The 21321-nt window shown below is 35.6% G+C and overlaps 2 protein-coding genes and 1 pseudogene across 8 annotated transcripts in view; 2 read left to right on the top strand and 1 right to left on the bottom strand.

Annotated features, from left to right (window-relative positions):
* CMC1 (C-X9-C motif containing 1) overlaps positions 1–2221 on the top strand; it is a 60973-nt gene extending 58752 nt beyond the window's left edge. For all 5 annotated transcript variants that reach the window (XM_023752963.1, XM_023752960.1, XM_023752959.1 and 2 more), the window contains one exon: positions 2111–2221. Coding sequence is in view for 1 of the 5 variants with exons in the window: in XM_023752960.1 (XP_023608728.1) it covers positions 2111–2171 (61 nt within the window). In the remaining 4 variants the exon portion in view is untranslated. The remainder of the gene's footprint in view (positions 1–2110) is intronic.
* AZI2 (5-azacytidine induced 2) lies at positions 149–21285 on the bottom strand. 3 transcript variants are annotated; one of them, XM_014454821.2, is made up of 9 exons: positions 21194–21273; positions 16707–16783; positions 15542–15759; positions 14319–14444; positions 12972–13071; positions 11737–11885; positions 7686–7744; positions 3955–4073; positions 149–1701 (listed from the first exon to the last, which is right to left on the bottom strand). In XM_014454821.2, exons 3-9 carry the CDS (start codon positions 15752–15754, stop codon positions 1289–1291), a joined length of 1179 nt encoding a protein of 392 aa, XP_014310307.1. In that variant the 5' UTR covers positions 15755–15759; positions 16707–16783; positions 21194–21273; the 3' UTR covers positions 149–1288. The 3 variants fall into 3 exon arrangements, with proteins under 3 accessions (XP_014310307.1, XP_006087660.1, XP_014310306.1); XM_006087598.3 differs by lacking the exon at positions 16707–16783 and having other exon boundaries at positions 21194–21285; XM_014454820.2 differs by lacking the exons at positions 16707–16783; positions 21194–21273 and adding an exon at positions 20763–21037.
* The window catches only part of LOC111825766, a 7003-nt pseudogene continuing 6513 nt past the window's right edge, over positions 20832–21321 (top strand).

The raw sequence follows: 21321 nt of genomic DNA, 5'->3' as shown, positions 1-21321 counted from the left end.
CAGTGAACATTGTTTATGTATGTATGCTATTCAGATAATATAGACGAGATCTGAGATATTCTTTTGAGTTTAAAATGGATGTTTGAAACTGTCTATTAACAAGGCTAAAGGTTTCCCACATGAAACACTTTATCTCAGGCAAAGGATGTATGAAATCAAGTAATACATTTTATTACTAGTATTCTTAATACTGCAACCCTGAAAAAATTGATATAAGTTTCCATGTGAAGCCATCCTTGTTATTTTCTTGTTTATAAATTATAGGCCACTTAGAATAAAAAAGTTTGAGGACATTTTACAATTATACGATATCAATATGGCACAGAATTTGGTTTCTAGAATTAAAATTCTTAAATCAATTAATTAAAAATCACTCAATAAGTAACACATTACATTTCAAACCAAAATCTAACAATTTATAAGCTGCTCTATATAACAAGTGAGTGTACTGTAGACGCTTTGAAGAAAATTACTTTATAAATTACACATTTAGATTTTCATTATGGACCCTGAAGGGACAGATTAGACTGAAACCTTTGTGATGCTCTACTTCTAATTGGTTGATGTATAGGATTATAATAGTTATTCACACACTACATAGACTTTCAACTATTTCATCACTTTTCAATTAGGACTGGAGATGTACTGGGATAAAGTTGGCTTCTGTGGTCAGGTTATTTCAAGTCTTAAAATTCAAATTGCAATTCTAAGCTTTATCAAAAACATTGTGTTTAAAAATGATTTTAAATTTTGAAACACAATAGCATATAGAGATGGAAAACCTACATACTGTTATTCCACTATTTATATTTTTCATATATTTCTCAACAGGAAATGTAACTATTCACATTGCCATTTGCTTATGTAACTTAAAGCAACTTATATAAATTTTCTCTTACATTAACGGCCTCCTCTATTTTTAATGAACAGCTATTTAGACATTTCACAATGTCTAATGTAAAACCGTTCTAAAAACTTTCAATGCCATTCTTTATGTGAGGCAGAAATGTACAAACATGATCAAAGACAGAACTGTCTTTTTGAAACACCTCAAGTTTATTAATTTATTAGTAGTATATATCTGATTCTTAGCCAGAATGTGAAGCTGGAGGGTTGCTCTCATACTGGAAAATCAACTACATAATACATTACAGTATGTGCAAATGTGTACATTGAAGAACTCTGCAAAAGTTGAATCGAAACCTGCTTTCAGTTTATTAAATAATTTCTCAAGAATACTTGCGGGAGGTACAGCAACCTCATGACCAAGTCACAGATCTCTTCAGAATTAATTCTTATAAAGGCAGTTTTGATTACGTTGATCCAAGTTATGCGGGGGTGGCAGGATGGATAAAGGCAAAGTTTTATTTTTAGTTTCCCCAAATGCTGTTTCACTTGATTTAGGAGGGCTTGGGAGTACCCAAGAATTGTCTTCCAGAGAATTTCTGCCATATGAGTAGTGTTCCTGAAAGTTTGAACAGTCATGAGGAATAGGTCTCTCGTTATCTGTCCATGATTGGAGAATTGCTTTCTCTGATAAAATCTTTACATCTCCTGGTAAAGGGGGAGATGTGGTATGACAAAGAGTTTTGCCATTTGGTGAGAGAGGGGGGTGTCTTTTGTATGTTGCAGTGAAATTCGTCAAGTGCAGTTTTGTGCTTTCTTTCCCAAGGTCTTCCATGAATCCTACAGGGGCACACGCTAAAAGAGAAAGTACAGGCCAAATGTCAGTTGTCATGGCATTTTTTATCATAAAATTAACATTAATTGGTTGAATTTATAACTGGAAGTAAAGTGAACATTTCCAACTTAGGGAAGTCACTGCACTGTTCCAGGTATCACTTTTCTCACTTGCAAAATGGACACAGCATAGTAATCCTATCCCGCCTGTATCATTGCACTATTAAAGGTGAAGAATTTAAAATTTTTAAAAGTGGGAAACCAATAAAGTTAAAATACAAGTAAAGATTCTGTTCGGGGCTCTTAATGTGGCTAGAGAAGGCTTGCAGACTTTTTACTTCAGTAGAGAATAAGAAGGCTTTCCTTAAATTTCAGTATTTATTATTAAATATCATATTCCTTTATTTATTCAAATCTTTTTTTTCCATAGGTGGTCCAAAAGCAAGTTTTTTCAGAAAGAATTATATTATGAATTGGTGAGACCTAAATAATATGTGTTCAGGCTTTTATGAATAAAACAGTTTAAATAACAGCTATAAAATAATCCAGTATCTTATGAAATACATATAATGTAAGTTCTGCTACTGTCACAATATAAGCCAAGTAAAAAAAAAAAATAACAAAAAATTTCTTCAGTAAGCATGTAATGGCTTAGAAAACAGACTGCTCTAAAGCTATTGTTTAGCCACAGTCAAAACAATGGTAGTATGAGCTTTTGTTACTCTTCCAATTCCCAGGGCAGAAAGATCATTTTTCCTAAGCCAAAAAGGATGCCAATTGCAACTGAGCTTGACTCTATGTAGTTTTAGAACAAAGCAATTGAACCACATTATAAAATAAGCTCTGTCTTTTTACTTGGGAGGAGAGACAGGAGTGAGAGAATTGGAAGTAATACTGTTCAGCTTTTGGACAGGATGGTATTGTAGTCAGGAAAAAGGTAATCTAGTCTTGTCTCTGTCTGCTCCTCAGAGCACTGAATTTTGTCGTGAGGAGTGGTGGCCTCAAGCCTGCCACTGTTATACGAAATGTCCTAGGAAACTTATAGTTCAAAGCACTAAAAATTTATCACCAGCTCAAGACACAAGAATGAATCATTTCTAAATAGGGAAAGCATTTTTCCTTTATTATTATTTGGAAATTATATTTATTATATAAATAAAGAGCCACACTGAAAACTCACTGCAAAATTACTGTATGAGTCCCTTTTAAGAGAAGTCTTATTTCTACTATCAACTAATATTCCCTTATATATAACCCTGGCCACTAGAAAACTCAAGGACAAAATGAACCATAAATTAAGTGAGGGCCTGCCAAAGTACTATATTATTTTGTTTTGATTCATAAGTCACTAACTGTAGAAAATGAAACAAATTCTGAACTTAGTTTTCCTTCACAATATGCAACATTTCCGCCCACGAGTGTATACTCCTGAGGAGAGCTATTTATAAATTTTATTTTTTTTTTTGCACTCTAGGGACAATCTGAAGTATAAACAATTTAAAACTGGATAATGATTATTTTTTATAAAAAGTCATATTACTTTAAAAAGTAAATTTTAGGGCACTCAAATTTATATCACACATCTTCTCAGAAATACAACTGTTATGTAATAAAAGGTATAAATGCACTGATTTTTCTCTGAGGTATAAAAATAGCTTTGGCAAAGTAACCACTACTAGTTAACACAAAACTAAAAGTTCAGTCAGCCAAACAGGTAAAATATGAAAGGAAAAGCAATGAAAATTTTTGTTTGGCTGAAGGGGATAAACATCTAGCCTCTCTTCTAAATAACCTATCTTTCATGGACAGAAAAAATAACTTTGCAAAAAATGAAAACCAAATAATCAAAGTTACTTTTTTCAAAGCAAACAATTGAAAGAGCTAGGTCTTTGGTATACTCTGTAATGAAAAATAGCTTTGGGTGTCTTGGTGTTTTTTTGTTTTTTTTCAAATATATGAAGTAGTTGTGGTAAAAGGTCAACTAGAGCAAACTTAACACCTCAGCCTTATACACATAAGCAACACTTGGCTGAGAAAAAAAGCCACAAGGGGAAAGAATACAGTACTGAAGAAAAAACACATCAGCAACACCTTTATGTGTGAAGTTGACCAGTATGAGACTGAAGCCAAAGCAGAGACTGGGTAGGCTGTGAACATACTATATATTCTTTGGCTTATCAAACTCATTTGATGAGATTTTGATAAGATACGATAACTTAGTTGCTCTTCAAGCTTTTGGCTGGAATCAGTGGTTTCCGGCAAACATTGACTTGCCTTTCTTGATCGCAGTTGGGGTTTTCAGTTTTCTTAGTAGTTCAACCTGTACTTGAGTCACCAGATGTAAATTAGACATTTCTCTCTTCAGCTCCCAGTATACATTTTGCACATCATCACTGAAATACAGGGTTTTAAAAAAAGTTAATGGTCATTCTTCTCTTTGTGAACAGAAGAGAATAACTTTAAAATAGAAATGCTCATATTTGCATTTCTGCTTGAATTAGTTTTGAGATGGTGTAAGTTAAAACTTCCTCATTAAATAACTGAAAGATACTTAATTAGGACATTATAACAAATGAAAAGACTTTATTCATAATAATAACACTGACCTAATTTCTAGCAATTAACTGAACTATACTAAAAAGAAGAGTATTATGAAAAAAAGTATTCTAACCAATGAGTTTCTTATAGTTCTTGTCTCAGAATTGAGATTTTATCATAATTACAGTGCAATTGTGTTAATACATTCAATAGTAAGGAATAACTGATCAAGACTAAAGTGATATTCATGTATGGGTTTTAAATTTGTATTTATCTTATGATTATTCTGTTTTGACACTGTGAATTGAAATACTCATATCAATTGCTGAATGTACACCCAAGCCCCATTAAAATAAAATTTGGGTTTCATGTATTCCATTCTTTTATGTTTGACTGGGCTGTCTCATACTGTTGGTACTAAACCAATGTGACATGACAGCATAAGACATGAAAAGCCAGATGATTTCCTGGTACGGGGGGAAAAACTAGGGAGAGAGGATCATATGAAACAGAAATAAAAACTTCACAAATGCCTCTCGTTTTTATGATTAAAAGTATTTTTACCTCAATTATCTGATAAATTATGTTAGTTATTTTAAACCTAATTTTTAATAAGTTTCATCTTCAACTAAATATTCTTACTTGGATATTCATGATTTCCCCCCTTTTTAGGTTCTTAATTAACTAAATAAATCAAAATCTACAATATATATTCTTAACTTTGCTGTACTAGAATACATAAAATATTAGAGTAAGAACAACTGTTACCATAGTGTCAAATGACCAGTATTTTTTCATACAGATTAGTGTAATTGTAGTAGCAATGAAATAAAATTGGACAGATATGTCACTTCATGCTTTAATTTTTGTCTAGCTTTAAATGAAAACCTTTTAAAACAAATTTCAAGGAATAATACTCTTGATACTTAAATCTAATGTCCTATTTTAATCACAGAAGCAACAGATATATTAAAAACCAATTATTTTGAATTATGTAAGGTTATATAGAATGCTTTCAATAGTAGCAGTGGAATACTTTCTACTGCCTCTGAGAGAAATCTACAGGTTTTAGTCTGTTGTAAACATCACTTGTTCACCAGTAGTCTATTAAAAATCACAGGGCTGCCTGGCCGGCATGGTTCAGTGGTTGAGCACTGACCTATGAACCAGGAGGTCACGGTTCGATCCCCAGTCAGGTCATATGCTCAGGTTGCTGTGCAGGAGGCAGCCGGTCAATGATTCTCTCTCATCATTGATGTTTCTCCCTCACCCTCTCCTTACCTCTCTGAAATCAATAAAATATATATTTTTAAAAATCACAGGGATTTTTGCAGGTTTTTGACAGGTGTGAATAATTATGTCACAAAAATTAATCCACTCTACTTCACCAGTAAACATCTGAGATGGTGCTACATTGAATGTTTCACATAGTAACCTATCTTCATTGTGAAGAGAGTTGTTGGTCCTTGGTGCAAACCTGGGCATTTGGTGTGCTTTCCGGAGTTACTTATTACATAGCAGTAAGTATGAACACTGTATGTGTGCTAATAATTCATGGAGACAGTCAAAATATGAATCATGCTGCCTAAAAGTAGTGTTTCATTATTGGCATGAGATGGTATATCAGTACCTGACTTGTAGAAAAGAAAAGCAAATACCAAGATAGTGTTTGGATACTGGAATATCAAACATATTTAAACATTCAAAATAGCTAAGCATATAAAATAAAAGAGAATTATCATAGAGGTATTAGAAGCAATGTCTGATACAGATTTTCCAATTCAGTTTAATGAAGACTGCTTATAAGTTATGTTAAACTAACAACTAGATCACGAAGTTGAACATCTATCTAGTCTTTTTCTTTTGTCCTTAATGTCACCTGGATTGAAAACTACAGATATAAATATCTGAAATTATTACTAAGAACAAGCTCTCCCTCTTGTGGATAATGAAGTAATGGCAGGTACTTTACAACTAACACTAAAGTGCTATAGTGTTACAAATTAATTTTTAATTTTATCTATTTAAATAAAATGTTTAAATATTACTCAAGTGGAATTGGAAAAGGAAAGTTGTCACCCACAAATCTTTAGCAGAATTCCAACTAATTTTCACTTAACAAGGCATCTTTGAGATTATACTGCAATACCAACCCCCTTTGCCCACCCGACAGGGGATTAAAGTTAAGTTTTGCTTTAAATGCCATGCAAGCAAAATCCTATTAATATATATGGTTTCTATAAAGAACTTGTAAAACTACTCAAACACTGAGATGCAACACTAAAGCATCCAAAATGAGAACACTAAAAGCAATAGATGAAACAAACAAAAAAAGTTGTTTGAGCATTTATTATATGCTAGGCACTTCACCCACATTCTCAGGCCAACTTGGCAACTAGGTTACCGAATTTTACTTGAGGAAACAGGTCCAAGAAGAATTTACTTCACTCTAACATGCTGCTGCTCAAAAACATCTTTTAGTTATCCAGTCTAATAACTGACTGGCTTGGGGGGGTGGGGTAACATTTTTCATATCACCCACAATATGCATACTGTCAACACAATCTTATTAGCCCCTTAAAATATTTCATACTTCTAAATTTTAAGTGTAATGAAACCTTTTTATCCACATCTCAAGAAGGGGTACATGTCCTGCTTACAAAGTAAAATTATGTAAAAGCCCAGTTTTCTTAATTGACACTATACATTTACCTCTGATGGTTAGCATTTTTTAGCAATAATGTATTTTTTGAATTAAAGTGTGCAGGTAGTTTTTTGTTTTTTTTAGACATATGCTTATTGCACACTTAACAGACTACTTTTGTTCTTATCCCAGAAGGATAATTCTTTTAAGAATTTATGTTATACCAAAGACTAAGGCTGTCCAAGTTTATCCTTAAGATAAGTGATATTAGTGTAAGAATTGCATAATTCTCTATGTATAAATTAGGATTTATTACAGAGTACTTCTACACAATTAACTCTCTAATATCCTACCTAAAATATTATTGAATGTTCAAATATTTTGTTTAAGGCATTACATTATGCACCTTTCTACTAAAGTTCAAGCATATTTTAAGCATCAGTTAAGTCAGTGGTTCTCAACCTGTGGATAGCGACCCCTTTGGCGGTTGAACGACCCTTTCACAGGGGTCGCCTAAGACCATCCTGCATATCAGATATTTACATTACGATTCATAACAGTAGCAACATTACAGTTATGAAGTAGCAACGAAAATAATTTTATGGTTGGGTCACAACATGAGGAACTGTATTTAAAGGGCCAGAAGGTTGAGAACCACTGAGTTAAATGTATTTTATATATTGTGATCAGACATTACATGCAGTACCCAAGTAATATCCGTTTTTAAGGCTAAATAAAATTAAAAAAAAAACTAAGTACCTATATACAAAGTAGTCTATAGAAGAAGAATATATTATTTTTGAATGCTGAATAATGTTCATACCTTGAAATGCTTAGTCTTTGGAGATCTCTGCTCTGCAGATTGTCTTCCTGAGATGGATCCTGTCATTTGTTTTAAAAAAGTTTAAAAGTTGTTACATTCTATTTATTCTCAATACCAGACACATCTTTCAGATGGGTAGAATGTCTATAACTGTACAGCATAAACTAGATTTGATATTCAATTTTATGAAAACACCTCCAAACCTACACAAGATATTTCAAAATCAATTCTAATTATTTAGTCATTAATGCTTTAATTTTAAAAAATGCTCTTATGTAAAAGAATTTGGAATCTTACAAAATGTACTTCTGAAATCTAAAGTCTATATTCTAAAAAGGGTAACAAATAACAAAGTAATGCTCACTCAAGGTACATGTGAATGAATTCCATGAAAAAATGAAGTTTTATTGGTATTTCACTTTTTGATATTTTTTAAAAGTATCAAAATTTAACAGGTTATTTTTTTTTAAATCAGCATAAACTTCCTTATTCCACGAGTCTATAAAATCCTTTATATATTTTAAGTTTTAGTGGTGTAGATTATAGATATGACAGAAAAAAATAACATTAAAAAGTAGATATGTTCAAGACAACTCTGTAACACACTTGCTTTCAGTGCATCCTCATTTAAGGATCTGTAACAAAAATCACTACCATGGGTACTAATTCACTTGGCAGAAGTGGCCCGTATAAACTGAGAGAACAGAATTTAATTTTAGTATTTTTTATTTACATAATCTATATGTGTTTTAACATGAAACATTAAAAAGCTGTATAAGGACTTTGTGAGTACTCTGAACTTGGGAGAGTAAAATATTAAAATGTTTTCTATTATAGGAGTTAAAGCATTTTTGGATCTCTGATTATTCAAAAAATACCAACTAAAAATCCTTTAAGTTGTTATCTTGGGAAGCACAATAGAGGGAAAAGAGAACTGGCCCAAGAGTCACACAAGGTCCATAGCATATGACCTTGGACATTTTTCTTTCCTGTTCTCCATAGGAGATAAAGGAATCACATCAGGTCACTTTTAGTTTCTTTGTATCACTGATTAAAAATATACATTTAAATTAATGTATACTGAAACATATATGTAGAATTGAAACCTTCATTTTTTTAAAGAATAGTTTATTGACTTTTTTTTTTTTTTTTTTTTTTTTTAAGAGAGAGAGGAAGGAAGAGAAATATTGATGTGAGAGTGTAACATCGGTTGCCATTGGGGATGGAGCCAGCAATCCAGGCCTGTGCCCTTGACCGGGAATCGAACCAGGAACCTCCTGGCGCATGCCCAATCAACTAAGTGACAATCGGCCAAGGCTGGAAACCTTCATTTTTAAAGTTAATGATATTTTTTTAAAAATATGACAGTTTGGGTTGGAAAATATTTTTCCAGCTATTGCCTAACAATTCAGAAAAATCTAATGTAAACTAACATTAAGCACAAATGAATTGTCTCTAATATTAAAAAATCCAGTTCCTAGCCAGTCACTAGTTTGCCTGTTTCCTAACTGGTGCCATATGATGTGGGAGTTTCCCATAAAGGGGCTGACCCATGGCTTGGGAAACATTGCTCAAGTTAAACAGCTTCCTGTACTAGAGGACTTCTCAGACCTTACAGTCACTGTAGTACATTGTGAATGGGCTATTATTAGGGACCTTAGACATCTACACCATCTCCCTTTTACTGATCCAGTGTTTCCTATACTTCTTTGGCAATGGTGGCTGTTTTTTTCACAAAGTATCAACTATACTGGATAACAAGGGCTGGAATATTGGGGGCTACAGAAAGTCTAAAACAGCGGTCACCAACCAGTGGTCCGTGAGGTCTGAAAGGTTGGCAACCGCTGGTCTAATAGGCCCATAGTGGAACTGACCCTAGAACCTTGACCTCATTAATACCAAACACTAATCAAATGAATTCACTAAATATTTAAGCAAACAAACCAAAAAACACTATTATGTTCACATAGGATGCTGTATCACTTTTCAGAAGGTGTTATATCTTTCACAGAAAGTACTATCTTAAAAATATTTGTAAATATGGCTATAGTAGACATAAGCAAGATTATTAATGTGAACATATATTTATCTCTTTGGCATGCTTTTTGATTCTCATGCTAACCAACACCTTTGAAACAAGACTTAAAATTACACATCCCACAATGTCAGTATAAGATTTCAATCTGGAACCCTTGATGAATTAAGCATTTCCACTCTTCCCTTTCCTGGTTTATTTTCTTATATTAGTTGTAAGCATTTTTAACTTTATATCTCACCTTTCTCTGCCAAATAAATTCTAATGAAGGTGGGGACCTTTTTTTAAAAAAATTATTCACCCCATCTCACCTTAGACTCAAAGTTTCTTAGTCTCTCAGATTGTTTCATCAGTAGTAAGAAGTGATAAAGTTTCTTCTATCTTCAAGTCTGTTTCTGTGATTTATGATAGATGAATTAAACTAAAAGCAAATTTATCCCCTAGCACCATCTAGTGGAAAAGAGTAATAAGAACTGAACTATAACACATACATACCACAATTATGAGCCAAGTTTTTTATGATTCCATGATACTGTTTCCTACTCTATAAGGAAATACCCATTATGTATACAAGCTATCAAATTATTAGAAGTAGAATGTATAATTATACATTCTGAGCTTCTGACAGTTATAATTCAGAGCTTCAAGGTGCAGATTTTTAGGTCCAAGTACATCTTTTTAAGAGAAGCCTCTCAGGGCTACTGGCACCTGGGCTTGTGGGAAAGGATGCTAAAAGCCTTTGAAGGAATTGTGGAACATAGTCACAGGTTCAAAGCTGGGAAAATCAACTTGAGGTGTCAAATAGGAAAAAGAAAACATTTTGGCTCTAACAAGAATTGACTGTAATTTTTGTACTGTTTCCCCTTTATCAGGGTTGGGGGCTCCAAGACAAGTTCTTTGTTCAGTTTACAGGAATTCATTCCGTCAAGGCCAAGGCAGGATGGTATTACTCTTGATTCCTGGCTCATTCTTACCCAGTGATCACCTTAGACAAAGACTGCATTGTAGTAATGAGAGGACTGTCAGCTCTATATAAGGACAGTTTGGATTCAGAAGCACATCCTGGCTGTCTGTCGGGAAGTGTTGGAAGTAGTCTTCTTTTAGTTAGTGACATGCAGAGGCACCTCGAGTAGGTGACACGGCTCAATAGTGCTGAAATGCTCAGATGGGCAAAATGGTTGAGCTGAGAAATAATTATCCAGCTGGGTACCTTAGTTTGAAATACATGACTATATATATGATGCATAGAAAGGCTATCTGAATCCATAACTTTTAAAATTTGCATTTGCTGCACTGCTCTCACACCAGCCTGCTTCTCCATCATCTCTTCTTTTTATCCTTGGCACTATTTGCTATGACATCGGAAAACATGTATCCAAACTTGTTAGAACCCAATGTAAAATATTAGTAAATAGACTCTTGGTGAAGACAGACAGGCACCCGTGTTTTAATGGATGACTTTAAGCTAACCACACTTAAGCAGCTAAGCAGGGTGTTTTGGGTTTGCTCTCCTCTCCCCCGCCCCAAATTCTTGAATTCTCAGCTTTTTGCTGAAAATTAAACTTGCCCCAAAGTATCAGACTTCTGAAAACAAGTGGCCTCTGTAAAGTCTTTTTTAAAAATTCTAAAAATCAAGTTGTCTCTTGTGGTGTCTATATTTATTAAATTATTAAGGAAAATAAAAGGGAAACTTAAAACCGAGTTGTCTTTAAACCAGAGGAAAAAATGACTTAAGGAAATTGAAGGAAAGGGAGTTTGAAAGAATAGCTTTAATACATTAATAAATAATAAGCTTTATAAAAGTTAGTTTTTATACAACAAAATTATATAATTCTGGGATTATGCTAAAAGTATACAGTATATCAGATTTTAGCACAAACGGGAGGATAAAGGTGAATTTTTCAGAGAATGTAACTCTAAGTAGTTAGAATTTGTTAACTCTGTGATTTTATCCCTAGTCAAGTCATTCATACAATGCACACAGAATCTGAATTTCTCAATTTAACTCTGCAGTACCGTTTGTTTGGCTTTTTGTAGCTCTATTCTGAGATTATTACATTCTTTCTTCATCAGTTCTAGTTCTTGTTCCAAGCCATGGATCTTCAGGTCACAACTCAACTTTTCCACCTCCCAGTTTGATGAAGGTGGATTTAAATTCCTTATCACTGGAAAAAAGGGGGACATCACAATTTTTTTTCTGTCTTCCACTTACAATTCAAAAAAGTTATGCTAGTAAAATGCAGATAATAGAAAAACTAATATAATATATGGAAAATTAGTAATAGTTTTCTAAAAACAGTAATTGCTTTAAAAATCTATGCTAATTAGAATAAAAAATTTAGCAAGCATTGTTTAGAATGTATTGTTCACCCCTATCCTTGATTTTCTGTTTAGGTTAAAGTATAAATTGGTCAGCATGGAACTTCAAGATATATACTAGTCAAGCATATGCTAAAATTAGATTAATAATCTTTATATAAGTCAAGGTTAAGACAGTGACAAAAATTAAATAAAGTGAGTAAACTGAGGCTCACTCCACTAATCACTCTACATAGTCCTTTCAGAGTATGAAGTTTGACACTTAAACCGAAAAAATTGTCAAAACAATTTTATTCATAAACCTTCCACTGTGGACCCCTTCATACAACTGAATACTGACTTACTCTGATTTCGTTCCTTAGTCTACCTAGAAAAGTCCCACTAAACTACCATAAGAGATCTCATCTCAATCTCCTATCAAAAGGTCTCTCAGAGGCCTACTTTTCAGGTTGTTTCATTAGAATGTTCACGCAAACATGCTAATACTCATATCCCACAGACCGAACTTTTCACCCTAGCAACTCATTGCTCATCTGCACATTTTAATAACCTTCAGAATATTTTTTTAAAAAAGTAATTGTAACCAGTCCATGACAGTATGTCTAACAGTGGACAAAGATTAGTGGGAAGAAAAGCCAGGACATACCAGTGGGCAAGAGGTTTTGACAAGGATGGGGTTCTACTCCTTTCTTCATCTACTTTATCACAAACTAGCCCTGAATAAAAACTTCCTCCACCTCTCCCCCAGGAATAGTGCAATTTATATCTAAGGAAAAGTTAAAAGGAGTTGAAAGCAGAATAAATTAATATAATCCTAAAAATTAAATAAGTTAAAGCCATAGCATACAGATAAAGTAAAGTGATCATGGATATAACACACAAACAGAAAATATGTATTAATCCCGTTAGAATATTTATAACAAGTGGCATACCCTGCTGAGTTTCCACCTCTGTTCTTAGCTGGAGGAGTTCTACTTCTTTAGACTGCAGCTGTTCATTCAATACTTTCAAAGATTCAGAGTTGTCTTTATTCTAGTTAAGTAGGGAAAATGCCAAATTACATTCAACAAAATCTGCAGGTGATATTATATATTAATTTTCAGGTAGATGTTGAAAAACTGATTCTAGCCTTTTAAAAGCAAAGTGGGAAAATGAACTCAGTTTTTCACTAATCTTTTTGTCTTTTTCTAACTTGGGACATAGTATTCACTGGCCTTAAAAAATATATATATATACTGACAAATTCTACCATGTCCTGATTTTTCAAAATAAGTGAGTGGTGTTAGATGTATTTAAGTCCTAACATCATTATATAGACTACTACCAGTGCACGAATTTGTGCACGGGTGGGGTCTGGCCAGCCTGGACCCAATCGGGGCAGATAGGGGCCAGGCTTGTCAGGAGGAGGAGACAGCGGGAGGTTGCCCGGCTGGGGTGAGGGGCCGTGGGCGATTGGGGGTGGGGAGGGGATGTGGGCAGTGAGCTGGCCGGCCCGCTCCTGAATGGGGTTGGGGGGGCTGATCAGGGGTCAGCAGCTGTGGGAGGTTGGCTGGCCAGCCCCACCCCTGATTGGTGGGGGGGGGGGGGGCAATAAGAGGCGGAGCTGGCTGGGGAGAGGTGCTGCGGGCCGATTGGGGTGGGGGGGGTCGATCTGGGGTGGGGCCGGGTGGGGGAAGGGGCTGCAGGAGGTTGGCCAGCTGGCCCCACCCCCTATGGGGGTAGGCGGGGCGATCAGGGACAGGGATGGCCAGGGGGCGGGAGGTTGGCTGGCTGGCCCCACCCCCTGATCAGCCGGTTTGCTGCCACAGTGGGCGTCATAGCAACCAGTTGTTGCAGTCGTTCCAGCATTCCGGTCACTGGCTTTTTATATATATAGATTTATTTTGCATAGAACTAAGTTGCAAACATTACTATTAATACTTTCTTAAAAATATATATTTTATTGATTTCAGAGAGGAAGGGAGAGGGAGAGACAGAAACATCAATGATGAGAGAGAACCATTGATTGGCTGCCTCCTGCATGCCCCCCACTGGGGATCGAGCCCACAACTTGGATATGTGCCCTTGACCAGAATTGAACCCAGGACCCTTCAGTCCACAGGTCAACGCTCTATCCACTGAACCAAACCAGCTAAGGCTATTAATACTTTCTATTTTTGCCTTGAGCATATTTATTTTTAAATTTTTATTTAATAAATATTTTTTATTTCTAACTTTAACATCTTGAATGAGAAAACTCATTTGCAATATATAATATCATTCTTTTCAAACCAACTTACCATTTTATCCAATTTGCTCTTTAAATTATCTCTATCAATGCAAACCTCTCGATATGCATGATAGGCCTTATTTACTTGTTCTCGTCCCACAGAACTTGTTTCTTCATCGAATAAAGCGCCTGTAAGCTAATGATATAAAATAAGAGAAAGCTTAAAAGGGTATTCTACATAAAATAATTAGTCTTCTCGTGGCATCACATCTTACTTTAATCATTGTAATACAGGAATAAAGCCTGGACTGTAATTATCTGGACATTTCACTTCCATACAATTAACCTTTACTGATTAAGAAAGCAAAAAAAGACAGAATATTTTTTAACCCTTTGCAGTCCAATGTTATTTTTGAAATTCAAACAGTCTGGTCCAAATTAATTGACGGGATTAAATATTGAACTTTTTAATGTTCTTATTGCTCGACGTTGGACCTGCTCCTAGTGCCTGGTCTGTCGAGTCAACCTCGAGGTTGGACCGAAAAGGGTTAAAGTATTCTATTTTATGCTTTTACAGTGAGACCTCAGTTCTCAAACTTAATTTGTTCCAGAAAGCTGATTGAAAAAGGAATCATTCCCCCCCCCCCCATTAGAAATAATGTAAACTGAATTAATCTCTTCCAGACCCCCAAATGATTCCCTGTTTTGTTTTAATATTTATTGTACACAGTACATGTCTAATATACTGTTTACTTTATAAATACTATAAATAAATGCTTTAAAAATGAAAAGGACATTAAATATAAACGAAAATTTAACAAAAAGGAAATGAAATGTACACTAAAAAATGAAAATTTAATCATAATAAGCAGCAATAAAAGCAAAAAAACATGAAAATATTCACAGCACAATTTCCTGAGATGTTACAATGTAAAGTTTAGTGGTAAATTGACTCATAATCGTGCATTCTCTCCTTTGTCGCCTGAGAGATGAATTGTTCAAGATGGGAGATGTTTGAGAACTGAGGCTTGACTGTACTTATTAAATACTAGAGGCCCAGTGCATGAAATTTGTGCACTCTGCTAAATCCTACTCTATAAATATTCCCCCAGCACAGCGTATGTGAAACATTGCTATCTATCAGTACAGTACCTAGGGTTTTGAAGTTAGCAGTGAGTTATCCTTGGAAGTTTAGTACAACCATGGAAGATAGGACAGAAAAATATTTAATACCTTAAATATTTTCAATTGTTCTTTGGGTCACAAAACGTAATGAAGGTAATAAATAATTACCTTTTCTTCCAAAAATCTTATTCTTTTCTTTAGGAAAGAGTTCTCTTTTTCTGAATCCTTGAGTCGTTTTTTGATGTCTTCATATGCAGTGACAAGGGCAAAATGTGAAGCAACAGACTCATCTGAATATATTGAGACCGGAGTCACTGTATCTCTCCTATGGGCTTTTTCATGATTTAGAATGCAGATATCATCTTCTACCAGTGTATCCATGACAGCTATTTAAAACAGTAAATATATATAATATAAATGTCTCACTGAATAAATGAACAGAAAAAGAAGGAATATTTAGAATAATGTGAATATTGAGGCAATGGTTCAAAATTCCTGTTTGTTTTAGAGGCAGTATAGTATACGGTTAAGAGCATAGACTCTGAAACCAGACTGTGAAGGGTTTGAATCCAAGCTCTACTACTTAGTGTCTATGTGACTTTGGGCAAGTTGCTTAACCTCTCTGCCTCAGTTTCCTTAGTTATAAAGTATAAGAAATAATAGCAACTGCTTCATAGAGTTTTTAAGAACATTAAAATAGTTGATATCTATAAATCATATAAAACCATAATCTCAGCTATTAGTAAGTTTTATAAAAAGTTGTGAAATATCATTTTCCGTCAAAGAATAAACAATTTTAAACTCTTTATACCCATATATTTCTTCCTCATCAACATTTCCATTCTTAGATATAAACAGCAAGTTTATAGCCTCTCCAATTATAAATTTTCAAACACTTTTAGTGTAATTCATTACCTTATTATTACAGATATTTTAATGCATACTCCACTATATTCTTTCCATACCAGTAACTGATTATATTTGTTATACATTCAAAGTAGAAGACAAAGAAATTAACATTTGAGTGTCCACTATGTCCCAGTACCATGTACATTATTTTAATATTATTTAAATTCATCCATATAATTCTATGAAGTAGGCATCATCTACATTTGGTTAGAATTTGAAGGGTAAAGCAATTTGTTCAAAATTAAATCTAGTAGAACATTAGCTCTGTGACGGCAGAGGTTATGTCTTGTTTTTTGTTCATCATTGTGTCCCCAACTCATCACTGTGTGGAAGATACTCAATATTGATTATTGAATGAAGAATGGTAGAGGTAGGATTCAAATCAAACTCTGAGTCGAAAACCTAAAAGAAGCCAATTACTTACTTAGCTAAAATATACTCGCTCTTTACATCTACTTTTGTTGTTAGATTCAGCGTTACTTCCCCACCTGCGTTATGTTCCTGAAAAAAACACGATGGAAGGAGAAATAGTAGCTGAAACCTTTTAAAATCTCATGGGAAAGACAAGGTAAGAGGGACCGTAGGCCATAAAAGAACCTAAAAAATCCTTTAAATTAAGACACCAAATACAGCATTCTAAATGAGGACTCTCAATGGTGTTTTATGTATCTTAGATTAGTAATTAATTGATGCTTGAAAAATGTTTTTATTTACCAGTCCTTGCTTGAGATAACATTTGATTGCTTACTAGTGTCAGTCACTGTTCTAAAAGTATTATGAGTGAAAAAACTGATGTAGAAGAAATTTTAGTAATTTTCCATAGTATCACAGTAAATGGAGAGCTGAGATGTAAACACAGGTGCAGAATCTGTTTCACTATGCCTGCATTTTTATGGAGGTTTCATTACATAATAGACAACTGATTTGATTCAACCTCCAGCCCCTCTCCACTACCCTGAGGTCTGTGGGGCTATAAGTTCCAACCCTCTAATCAGATGGGTGGTTCTTCTGGCAACCAGCCACGATCCTCAGGTGCTGTCCAAAAGTCATCTCATTAACATAAACCCAGTCCTGGTGGAAAGGGCTTGTTATACCGGTAAATAACAAGACACCCATTTCACTTTTATGGCTGTGATGTGATTTCGGAATTGAGGATGAAACCAAATAGAGGGGTGGGCAAAAGTAGGTTTACATTCATGAGTATGTGAAACAGTTTATTCTTGTATTATTTTTAATTACCGTAGTATTTATTTGTATTACAACTGTAGAGCTACTTTTGTTCACTCCTGTATTATGACAAAAGATGCTCTCATAGTTTTTATCCCTCAGTAATCTCCAAGGGTTTTGAGAGCTGTGATATATGAGAAATATTATTTTGGTTACCTGAATGACCAAATATATTTCTTATAAAATCACATATTGCAATAATAATGGAGAAAGAAGGACACAATTTGCCAGATCAGGTGGATAGGAAACAGAACAGTAGTTCCTAAGGCTAGGGGAGAGACATAAAGGAAAAAATAGAATCAAACATTGTTAATCAGAATTATTTTTAAAAATCTTAAATTTCAGTCTTCATTACAGTTAACACTGAGAGGACCCTCAGTTGAGATATGCTACATATGCTGGGTGCGAGACACTAGAAAACAAAGAAATACCTTCTGACACCAGACTGGTCTTTTTTCTAGGAATAAATATGATTATCTTCTCATATTTCATCATCGTAATATCTACCATTAATTGCTTAATTACTGTATGCCAGGCTTCCACATGCATTTTTTTTCTATTTAGTACTATTATTCTAATTTATATACAAAGTCTTATTAACATTAAATACTTTAATAACAGATACATAACTAATCAGTGGCAAAGCTGGGATGTGAACCCAAATAAGCTTCCAAATTTATATCCTTTAAAAAAATTTATTGATTTTTTTTGAGAGAGAGAGAAAGGAACATTGACTTGTGGCTCCAGCCATCCATGGCTGACTGCTGCTCTAGCTGACTAGGGATAAAATCCCCAACCCTGGCGTATGGAGACAACACTCCAACCAAGCTACCCAGCCAGGGCCAAATTTATGCTTTTCTTTTAAAAAAATTTTTTTTTTATTGATTTCAGGGAGGAAGGAGAGGGAGATAGAAACATCAATGAGAGAGAATTATTGATCGGCTGCCTCCTGCATGCCCCCTACTGGGGATCAAGCCCGCAACCTGGGCATGTGCCCTTGACCAGAATTGAACCTGGGGCCCTTCAGTCCCCAGGCTGACACTCTATCCACTGAGCCAAGCCAGCTAGGGCCAAATTTATGCTCTTAATACAACATTCTGAGAGGAAACATAGCGTGGAATCTGATTTTACCAAAAATAATCTGGACAAGGCAGAGCTCAGTGGTAGGTAGAACTCTGGCCCAAGATTCAGAAATCTAGGTTCTAGTATACAATCTGATGCCTTGAGTATTACTTTACTTCCCCAGATCTAAATTTTCCCACCAATAAAATGATAGGGTTGAGCTACATCACTAAGATGCCACCTTCCTAAATTGTGAAGGCAAAATTTTAATCTGAACATGGGATGGCAACCTACAGATATAAGGGAATTCACATTTTTGCCAGGAACTGAGTAAAAGGTATGTAGTACTAGTCCACACCAAACTTGGTAGAATGATGACTACCACAGATAAGAAAACAGAGACTCAGAGGTGAGGTAAATTTGCCTAAAATCACTGACAGTATATGACAGGTAGGGTTTAAATAAAGGCCTATTTGTTACTTTCTTTTTTCTATTCTATATTACCTTTTTTTCTTCCTAAGTTTTTTTATTGTTAACAATATTGCAGATGTCCTCCTCCCTTTGCCCACCTCCACCCAGCACCCCCACCCTCACACTATTGTCTGTGCCCATGGGCTATGTATATATATTCTTTAGCTAATCCCTTCACCTTCCTTTATCCAGTTCCCCTCCCACCCTCTAAACTTTGTCATTCTGTTCTGTTTATCTTGTTCATTAGATTCCACATATTACTGAAATCAATGGTATTTGTCTTTCTCTGACTGGCTTACTTCACTTAGCATTTCCATCATGTTTCTACCTCTGAAAAGCCAGAATAGCCCTTCATAGAGTAGTCAAGATACTATGGAGCAAGAATTAATTCTTATAGAAAACCAACACTCCTTTCTCTATTTTAATGAATAATTAGAGGCAGGAATGGCCTAACTATTTTATAAAGAGGTTATAAGTGCCTTTTTTTCAAGATACTGTCATTCTATCTATGTATCTCAGCACTCAAACGCCCTATAACTCAGTGAGTGCCCCCAAATGTACTTAGCACCAGATATACAGTATGAAAAACTTCCTTCTCATTTTTATAACCCTCACTGAGTTATCTCACTAACTGTGTCAGTCCCGAAATGAATTTGCATGCCCAGGAATCCTAAGAATTTTTCAGGGTTAACATAGGTATAAAGAGCAGTCTACTTCTTTTCATTCCTTTCATAAAATAATACATCTCAATGTAATTGAGCACCTATGTAGTACACTAAATGTTACTAGTGTTAGCAATGAGTATTCTCTAATAGTGATATGACAGCTATAATCCAGAATATAAATACCACATTGGCTCTGTTCATGAATTATGGAAAATGTCACATTTTATTAATCATGACAGCTTCTGTGTTGGTAATTAATATTTACCAAGTGTTTATAGTATGTCAGGCAATACGCTTTGCCTTTGAGGGAAACTGTCTTGTTTATTTTTAACGATTCATTAAATCTACATTAAGACCTCTGAAGAGGGCAAGAAATTCCTCTTATCACCGGTGGAGCAACTGAGAAAGACAAAAGTAGAAAGTGCGGGAGCCAGAAATGAAAATCAACCAGTTGACTCCAGAGCCAGCAAAACTCGTAGAAACTTTGCTTTGGTACCTTGGAGAGTAATCCTTAATACCACTGGAGAGACAGAGAAAATGGGGAGATTTAATCTCTTGCCCAGCGTCAAGTGCACAAATAGAAAAATCAGCACGCAGATCCTGAGTGAATGTTCTGACTTAATCCAGTGCATTTCCCATGACACTATACTCTTTAAACTAAAACTTTACATTTGTACACAACTTCCGATTTTAGAAACAACAGCGCATTAAAACTTTATAATAACCCTGTGAGGGATGCACAGCTCCTAGTTTACACATGCTTGTAGTGAGTGATCACAACAGGTTGGGAAACTCGATATGGCATGTTTAGAGACCTGGAATTTAAATTATGCCGCGAGATCTTGCTCAATCCAATTTAAAATTACAAAAATAAAACAGCGTCTTCCACGTTTAAGAGGCACGGGTCAATTCCAATCCTCGTACGTCACTGTCTTTTATCATCTTAGCATTTTTCTAACAACACATCCTGGAGCGATCTTTGTTTTCCTCTGTTCTGCAGTTTTCGCGAATATCTTGTTTGAGTTCCCTGACTGCAGGGCCGGGTCTCTGCCTACCTTGCATGTCGCAGTCACTCGGCAAAAGGTCGCAGACCACACAACGCACAGGGAGACACTGGCGAAACGATGAACACCTACTGCCGACCTCGACAATGTGCAGGGGTGAAGTCCACTGCTCGGGCGCCCCAGGCAGTACCGCCCTAGCCACGCGTCCCTCTTACGTTTTAGACATAAAAGCAGTCTCCATGAATGAAATAAACCCGAAGACGTTCCCGTAAGTCAGAGTCCGGAACGAAAATAAGGAGAAGTAAAGCGAAGGACCAGGATGGGCCTGGAACAGCGCGGGTGCGAGGCTGGCAGGGGGCAGGGATGCCCAGGCGGGGGCCGCTCCCGGCCACAGAAAGGACCTGCCTCCGGGACGGCCACCGCGGCGGCCGTTGGTCCCGGCCCTGCCCGCGACCCTCCCCCGGCCACAGCCCGTCACTCACCCCTAAGTCAGGCTACGCAGCGCCGCGGAGTTTCGATTCCCCAGCGTTCGGAAACGGTCCGCCAGGGGGTCCACCACGGGGCTTTCCGGTTTTCCTCCGAAGAAACCGCCCGCTTCCCCGGGCGAAAG

This window comes from Myotis lucifugus, unplaced genomic scaffold (genome assembly GCF_000147115.1).
Source record: "Myotis lucifugus unplaced genomic scaffold, Myoluc2.0 scaffold_39, whole genome shotgun sequence".
NCBI classification, from domain to species: domain Eukaryota; kingdom Metazoa; phylum Chordata; class Mammalia; order Chiroptera; family Vespertilionidae; genus Myotis; species Myotis lucifugus.
This window is presented reverse-complemented; position numbering and strand designations above follow the sequence as displayed.